The sequence below is a fragment of the Otolemur garnettii genome, unplaced genomic scaffold, assembly GCF_000181295.1.
Source record: "Otolemur garnettii isolate 467f Iridium unplaced genomic scaffold, OtoGar3 scaffold00008, whole genome shotgun sequence".
Lineage (NCBI taxonomy): Eukaryota > Metazoa > Chordata > Mammalia > Primates > Galagidae > Otolemur > Otolemur garnettii.
Window position 1 is genome coordinate 10354880 of NW_003852403.1, and position 7979 is coordinate 10362858.

At 49.8% G+C, this 7979-nt stretch overlaps 2 protein-coding genes across 4 annotated transcripts in view; one reads left to right on the forward strand and one right to left on the reverse strand.

Moving 5' to 3' along the window:
- Positions 1 to 632: 632 nt before the first annotated feature.
- COMTD1 (catechol-O-methyltransferase domain containing 1) lies at positions 633 to 2630 on the forward strand. Of its 2 annotated transcripts, none has more exons than XM_023509637.1 (7): positions 633 to 851; positions 1017 to 1144; positions 1377 to 1482; positions 1566 to 1684; positions 1759 to 1813; positions 2094 to 2234; positions 2377 to 2630. In XM_023509637.1, exons 1-7 carry the CDS (start codon positions 758 to 760, stop codon positions 2607 to 2609), a joined length of 876 nt encoding a protein of 291 aa, XP_023365405.1. In that variant the 5' UTR covers positions 633 to 757; the 3' UTR covers positions 2610 to 2630. The 2 variants fall into 2 exon arrangements, with proteins under 2 accessions (XP_023365405.1, XP_003783571.1); XM_003783523.3 differs by having other exon boundaries at positions 2094 to 2227.
- Positions 2631 to 4505: 1875 nt separating this feature from the next.
- VDAC2 (voltage dependent anion channel 2) overlaps positions 4506 to 7979 on the reverse strand; it is a 22127-nt gene continuing 18653 nt past the window's right edge. For both annotated transcript variants that reach the window (XM_003783524.2, XM_023509638.1), the window contains 2 exons: positions 6305 to 6362; positions 4506 to 5065 (listed from right to left, as the gene is read on the reverse strand). In XM_003783524.2, the coding sequence (XP_003783572.1) occupies positions 4974 to 5065; positions 6305 to 6362 (150 nt within the window). In that variant the 3' untranslated portion in view covers positions 4506 to 4973. The remainder of the gene's footprint in view (positions 5066 to 6304; positions 6363 to 7979) is intronic.

Below are 7979 nucleotides of genomic sequence, written 5' to 3' on the forward strand. Positions count from 1 at the left end.
AAAAAAAAAAAAAAAAAAAAGATTGTGGTCTCTATTTACAAAAGGAAACTGAGGCTCAGTAAGACCAACAGGCTGAAGATCACACACCCTTTTCTGCCCGCCACCCAAGGCCAGGATTCTAACCACCAAGAATAAGTTCGCAGCTCCCCATTAACCAGGTCTGCCCCCAGGGTCCACGAACCCTGTCTCCAGGCTGTGGGTCCCAAACCAGATCTTTCACTCATTCAACCTGGCTCCCTTTGTGTCTCCCCTAGGAGGCATCCCTAACCCTCTCAGTCCCTCTCAGGGTCCTTCAGTGTGTATCACTTGTGCTCAAGGTGTATCTGGTAACTTACACTGACACCCTCCTTTCTCTCTCTCTCTCTATCTCTCTCTCTCTCACACACACACACAAGTACACGTTGCAGGGGAACCTCAGCAGAAATAGTAGCGAGGAGAAAAAGACATAGCCAGGACGAGCATCAGTTTTGTGCTCCCGGACCCAGGCTCTGGGACCGCAGGCGCCGGCGAGACAACCCACAGCTGGGCGCTGGACCTGCTCCACAACCGGGCGCAGTTCTGTGCACAGCCACCAGATGACTCCCGGCTCTCATCGGCAGGGCTTGTAGTTGGGCGCTGTGGCCGCCAGATGGTGCCCGAAGCCGTGGCTCCGAGGGCAGTGCCCAGACCAGGTGGAGCGGAGTCCGGGCGGGCCTTGCAAGCAGTAGCATCAGAGCACGTGACGCGCCACCATCTCCGGCCGCCTCCTCCCCGCGCCATGACCCAGCCGGTCCCCCGGCTCTCTGTGCCCGCTGCGTTGGCCCTGGGCTCGGCCGCGCTGGGCGCTGCCTTCGCCACCGGCCTCTTCCTGGGTGAGCAGGGCCAGGCTGCGGCACCTTCCGCAGAGCCCCAGCGGGCGGGCGGGAGCAGACGGAGGGTGCGGAGGAGAACCCACGAGTCCACGCGGGCGGCTGCAGTTCTGGGTAACCACCGGGCACCCGGGAGCCGCAAGCCCTGACCCAGCACTCTCCTGGCAGGGAGGCGGTGGCCCCCGTGGAGATTCCAACGACAGCAGCGCCTGCTTCCGCGCGAGGACGACCCCCTGTGGCAGTATGTGCTCAGCCGCTCCATGCGGGAGCACCCGGCGCTACGGAGCCTGCGGCTGGTCAGCAGGGCGGCAGGGGGCGGACCCGAGGGGGCCCACGTGGCTGTCACCTTTGGCAGGGCTGCGGCCTCTCCGGGCTTCCGGCTTCCCTGGGCGGGGCGGGCGCGGCGGGCATTACGAGGGCCGGTCTCCCAAGCCACACCCAGTGCCACGCCCTCAGGGGCTTCAGAACCTAGGGCTGGGGGTGGGGTAATGACTGGCAGCACTGGTGTCACCTTCTCCGTGCACACAGCTGACCCTGGAGCAGCCGCAGGGCGATTCCATGATGACCTGTGAGCAGGCCCAGCTTCTGGCCAACCTGGCGCGGCTCATCAAGGCCAAGAAGGCGCTTGACCTGGGTAGGGTGCGCCGCGGGCATCCCTGGGGCCGAGTCTCCGGGTCCCCACCTCTCGGCTGAACCTATCCATGTCCCGGTCCCCAGGCACTTTCACAGGCTACTCCGCCCTGGCGTTGGCCCTGGCGCTGCCCCCAGAAGGGCGTGTGGTGACCTGCGAAGTGGACGCGAGGCTCCCGGAGCTGGGGCGACCGCTGTGGAAGCAGGTGAGCGTCCCAATCTCCTGGGCCCGCCAGCTTCTGGCCAGAGGGCACGCTGACTGACCCTGCTCCTTCCGTAGGCCGAGATGGAGCACAAGATCGACCTTCGGCTGAAGCCTGCCCTGGAGACCCTGGGTGAGCACCGCAGCAGGAAGGGCCTTGGTGCTAGTTCCCAAACTGGGCCACTGGGCGCGAGCTAGTGACCCGGTGTGCTGGGCGGGCACAGGGAACTGACAGGGCCCCCACTGCGGCCTCCTGACCGCATGGTATGCGGCTGCATGAAGGGGTGGCAGGGCCGGTGTCCTGAGTGGCCCGCCCCAGCCGGCTGCCATCCGTCACAGCACCCGAGCCAGCTGGGCAGGGATTCCGGCCGCCGACTGCCCACTCAGCCCCATCTGCCTCCCTCCCCTACAAGACGAGCTGCTGGCGGCCGGCGAGGCCGGCACGTTCGATGTAGCGGTGGTAGACGCGGACAAGAAGAACTGCACAGCCTACTACGAGCGGTGCCTGCAGCTGCTGCGACCCGGAGGCGTCCTAGCAGTAGTCAGCGTACGGAGCAAGTCCCCTCTCCGGGCGGGGTCCCAGTCTTACCCCCTTGCCCCGCCCTATGCCCCGCCCAGTCATCCATAGGCTCCTCCCTTCAGGACCTTCGTCGGAAGCTCTGGCCCGCCCCTCCTGACGGCTGCCCCCCTCCACAGGTTCTGTGGCACGGAGAGGTGCTGCAGCCTCTGCAGGGGGACGAGGTGACCGAGTGCGTGCGAAACCTAAACGAGCGCATCCGGCGGGATGTCAGGGTCCACATCAGCCTCCTGCCGCTGGGCGACGGTCTCACCTTGGCCTTCAAAATCTAGGGCTGGCCCTTAGCCAGTGGGCTAGAGGGAAGGAACCCGGAAGCCGAGACATTGATCCAGAGTTTGAAACCCGACAATAAAGTGGGGCTGGGACACGCGAACTAAGCGTCGGTACCTGGTGCTGAATGGGGAGGGAAGGCAGGCCCAGTGCAACCTTCTCAATGAAAGCAGGTCTTGCCCTTGCTGGAGAAGTCCTGAGAACCTCCTCATGCTAGTCCTATGGCCCCCCTGAAGGAACCTCCAGCGGGCAGGAAGCAGGTTATCAAGTTTTAATTGCCTGGGCCACATGCAATAAACAGGCAGGCACCTCAGCTCTGCAAGTTCACCTCCATTTCACAGACAAGGGCTGGGAACAGGATAGTTTGGTCTCTCTCAGGGCAGCTGAAGTTCATGTTGGGTGCAGCTGGGATTGGTGGCGCCACCTGGGCAAGGGACCAGGTTGTCAGTACTTCTATAGATTACACAGTTCTGACAGAACTCACCTCTGTGCTAGAGGCCCTAGTCAATGGACAGCAACTCTAGGAACCAGGCCCTAAAACTTGAGGACCTCAAGCTTGAATATGTGTATATCCTGCCCTCCCCCTTATGTCCTAAAGGAAGGTGAGAAAGATCACTGGCCAGGGAGGTGTGAAGACAGGCCTATAGGTAACAGACCTATGTATGGCAATTTTTAGCATGTTCCCTAGAAAAGGATAAAAAGAACTTCTGTCTTCATCTACTAAGGGAGAGGGAGCCAGGCTTTATTGAGCACCTTCCAACCAGGTGCTTAGCTGTTTAAATCTCTCCATCCCACAGGAAGAGGTTCTGGCCACTAATATTGCCTCAGGCAGAAACTGCATTAACATTAAAATACAATGCTACAGCCCCGGTAGTGGAAGTGTTACACAAGAATTGCTGAAGGCCACAGGCAGCCACAGCTGGTGATTTTCAGAATCCTTCTAACTCCTGGGACATGCCTAGCATTCTGGACAATTGTTAGGGACCTGGCTGTAAACATACCCCTTTCTCTCTGAACTCATAAAAGCGTATCAGGGTACACATGGGTAAATAGTTCCAATTTAAGCAGATCCTTGACCAGGAGGACCACTGGTTGGTTAACTTGGGGGCAAGCAGGCTATGAGATCAGGTTTCCTCCCTGCAGGGCACTTCCAGCAATGGCTTAAAGTTATCTGGTCTACCTAACATTTCTCTTATGTATCACATTTAACTTCCATGGACATCTTATCAGTTTTTCTTCTTACCTACCCAATAGATCCTGACTCAAACACGTTGGTTCAAATTCTAACCGTCTATCATAAGTCACATGTCTGAAGAGGCCTGTCAAGCTCCAAATCATTCTTCAGGTCTAGTATTACAAATGTGTTGAACAGTTTGTTAAGGGAGAGGTTTTCTTCAAACTATCTTCTCCCAAAAGAAAATTTGCTCTTTACTGCTTTTTCCAACCAGAATCATCTATTAGTGTCTACCACTCATGTCCAGGCGAAGGCCAATGGGCAGATGGCCTGAAGGGACTGTCTCTGAGCACTTAGGCTCAGCTTTTCAGTGTATGCTTGGAAGAAAATGAGTAATGACCCTCAGTAGGACCCGTATACACCCTCCAGCCCCCACAGTCCCTTAGATTACTGACACTACTTGCTCTGTATCTCTACACCTACTCTCATTGTAACATTCAGCACTGGCCTTCATTTGCCTTTGTCACTTATTCTCCAACTCCTCCTGGTTGATACAATGATACAATGTAGTTCTGCACAAACTTACAAACTGAAAAGTATAAAAGCATGTATCTTCTTGTTTTATTGTAGTCTTAATTTAAAAATTCATGGCATTATTCTAAAGACAGAGGGCTCTGTGGCACAGATTTAGGTAAAGAGCAAAATGCTCACCAGGAAAATAACGTATTAACTAGATACTGGGGAGATCTGATCCCCTAGCTGGCAAAAATTTTTTAACTTTGCAAATACTTGGAGTCATTAATAATGTATATTTGTTTTATTCATAATTTGTAATGTTCTGGGATACCAAAAGTAATTCTAATGATGGCTGAATTTAACAAAAATGTTTTAACCTCATCTTAAAACATCCACTGATCCATCTCATTCACTGGCAATATTCAGTGTTTAAAGGAACATAAAAAACATGCACACAATTGCACAGTTTTCATAAAGGTCTATTTCATTATTGGTGGGTAGCGCATTTAACAGTTAAATACATTTAAATAATGTATAGGTGACTGCACGACTGCAGCATTGGTAACTAGATAGATAACCAATTCAACTAGAAACCAACTAACAAGTAACTGTCTAAATATTTAAAATACAGCTCTTGTTTGATCATCCTTTGTTTTGATCACCTTCTTGGGGAGAAAAGAGCCTGCTGGTCACAATGGAAATATATTAAGGCCAAATCTTCTGATATCCATTCCCAAATGTTACTTTTCAGCTGGATTAAGCCTCCAACTCCAGGGCAAGCCCAAGTTTGTGGCCTCCAGCATTAATGCTCTTCCCATCTACGAGAGCAGACAGTGTAAGCTTCACACCTGTAAACAAAAGCAAACCACCATGACATGCCTGAAACACCAGTCTCAGTCTTCTTCAATAACCACCCAGAGCCTGCCTGTCAGTTGACCAAACAGCCACCAGAGGGTGCTTGGAAAGATCTGAGACATCAGAAAAACTGGGCTGGGAAAGCACCACACAAGCAGCACCCTTGGTGCTAGGTTAAGGCACCAAGTCACAAAGCATAAAAATGTTAATGTCTTATAATCTGTATGCTAGGGCTGATGTGTCTATGTCCACAAAATATATTATTTTTCAAAGTGTATTCGAAAAAGGGCAGGCACACTGGCTCACACCTAGCACTCTAGAAGGCCGAGGCAGGTGGACTGCCTGAGTTCACAAGTTTGAGACCAACCTGAGCCAGAGTGAGACCCCTGTCTCTGAAAAATAGCCAGGCTTTACACCTGCAGCCCCAGCTATTTGAAAGGCTGAGGCAAGAGAATCACTTGAGACCAAGAGTTTGGGGTTGCTGTAAGCCATGACCATGGTACTCTAGCAAGGGTGACAAAGTGAGACTCTGTCTCACAAAAAAAAAAAAAACCATATATACGGTAAATATTCTAATTGGTGAATGTGGGGAAAGAGTATATTATTGTTCACTGTACCATTCTTTTGACTTTTCTTTAGGTTTCAAAATAGTCAAAGTTTGAGGGAAAACCCTACTGGAAGGAGAAATGTTCCTGGTAATTTAGAACCTTATTGGGTCGAATGGCCCAAGAATCAGCCATCACCTGGGAACTCCTTAGAAGTAAAGAAGCTCTCTCACACCAGACCTTCCAGATCAGGATCTGCTTTTCAGCAAGACTCCGAAGGTGAGTAAAGCACACACTGAAGTTTAAGAAGAGCTGCTTGCTCTGAAGAACACAGTAAGGTTCTAAATAATATGCAAAGTAAACAAGACTACACACAGAACTAATGAGTGAACGTTGATAAAATAAAGATATACAAGATATTTCAGACACAAGAGAAGAAAATTAATAGGGAATGGAGAACTATCTGGGGGATATGCCATGATAGATGCAAGTTCCAAATGGCTCAGCAAAAAACAAAACAAAAAAGGAACAAAAACTTGTGGCAAAGGTTAAGGATAAGTATGTATTTATTGCACTCTTCTTATAACTCTTTTCTATGCTTGAAAGGTTTCCAAAATAAGAAGCTAAGGAATGAAAGCTTATTCTAAAATACTGTCAAAACAATCCTACTTGATCAAGAATACTTACCAGGCCTCAGAGTTTGAGTGTAGCCCACTCCAATTAAACTAGAGTTGTTGACTTTTGCCTAAAATAAAATTCAAAAACAACTGTAAAAATATATACATATATATTTGAATGGAGAGACAAAGACCCTCTATGTTTCCCCATGATGTAATCATGCAGTATTGAGTTTTTTATTCATGTATGAGCTAACATATTACAATTTAACATCTTATGTTAATCCAAACAAAAGCCAGTATGCTTAATTACTTGTCCATTCAACTCACAATCAAACTGTCAGGACACGATACTCCTGATATCCATCAGAATGTGTCCAAAGACCTCAAACTTCCCATACAGCACAAATGCCTAAGCACTCTAATAAAAATTGTCCTTTTTGTTGAGATTAGTCTAGCACTACAAAGCCAAGCCAAAGTGTAGCCATCCACTGGGCTCACTAGAGGTGAGGCAGGCTCGTCTCCAAATGTAGGGTGTTTAAATCTGAGACTTAGTTATACACATTACTACTTTCAGGGCTCTTTCTTAAGAATCAAAACCGTGAATGTCAGAAAAATCTCCAAATGGCAAGCACTTCTGATCAATCAGATCATGTAACAATCTTTTACCTCACATTCTCACATCTCTCATTAATGCTGTTGGTTCTGGCTGCATATAAATAACCTGACTCTGCTTGAGAGGAGATTCCAAGGGGGGCATCATTTACCAACCCACAGGACCCTGCCTTCCTTGCATAATCCCAGCATTTCAGAATTTAGTTATAGACTTTGAAGAGCTGGAAGGAACCCTGGAGAGCAAAACGTATTTGGTTTGGAGAAGCTCTTTCTAGCTCCATTCTCTACCACTGGCAATAGCTGTAAGCCACACCAGAGACCTATGACTATAAAAGGGGACACTTGCCCCACCTCCAGAGCCTAAGCTGTCTAGATACACAACTATGCTCTTCAGCATTAAGGTAACTAACAGCCTCTGGGAACAAAACAGATTTGGAGATGATGACATGTCTACACTCTTAACATCAAGACAGCTGGATTCAAGCGATTTTTTTTTTTTTTTTTTTTGGAGACAGAGTCTCACTATGATGCCCTCAGTAGAGTGCCATGATGTCACAGCTCACAGCAACCTCATACTCTTGGGCTCAAGCAATTCTCTTGCCTCAGCCTCCCAACTACAGGAGCCCACCACAACGCCCAGTTACTTTTGTTGTTGTTGTTCAGGTATTTTCGTTTGTTTAGCAGGACCAGGCCAGGTTCGAACCCACCAGCCCTGGTGCATGTGGCCAGTGCTCTAACCACTGAGCTACGGGCATCAAGCCAAGTTCCTATTTTTAACAGCAGGAGTCAACCATGGAACTGTGATGCAATAGAAAAGGCAAAGTCGGTTTCTCCCACTATACTCTCACAAGATAGATTCCCCACACATCAAGCAAGCAAAAACTTCTGCAGCAAATACCAGCTGTGTATTGTCTAATTCAATGAAATCTAGAGATAGCATAAGTTCCCACAGGTTGGGGGTTCCAAACCCAGGTAAATACAACATACTTGTTTAGAGACCTGCCACCCAACCCTTAATAGTGTTATTAAGAAGATCTTTGGGCTCGGCGCCTATAGCTCAACTGGCTAAGGCGCCAGCCACGTACACCTAAGGTGGCGGGTTCGAATCCCCAGCCCGGACCCGCCAAACA

Excerpts from the sequence above, each read along its gene's own strand:
- COMTD1 (XM_023509637.1), top strand. The coding sequence starts at position 758 with ATGACCCAGCCGGTCCCCCGGCTCTCTGTGCCCGCTGCGTTGGCCCTG. Across the intron at positions 1,483-1,565 it reads CAAGAAGGCGCTTGACCTGG|GCACTTTCACAGGCTACTCC; the intron begins GTAGGGTGCGCC and ends CCCGGTCCCCAG. Across the intron at positions 2,235-2,376 it reads AGCAGTAGTCAGCGTACGGA|GTTCTGTGGCACGGAGAGGT; the intron begins GCAAGTCCCCTC and ends CCCCCTCCACAG.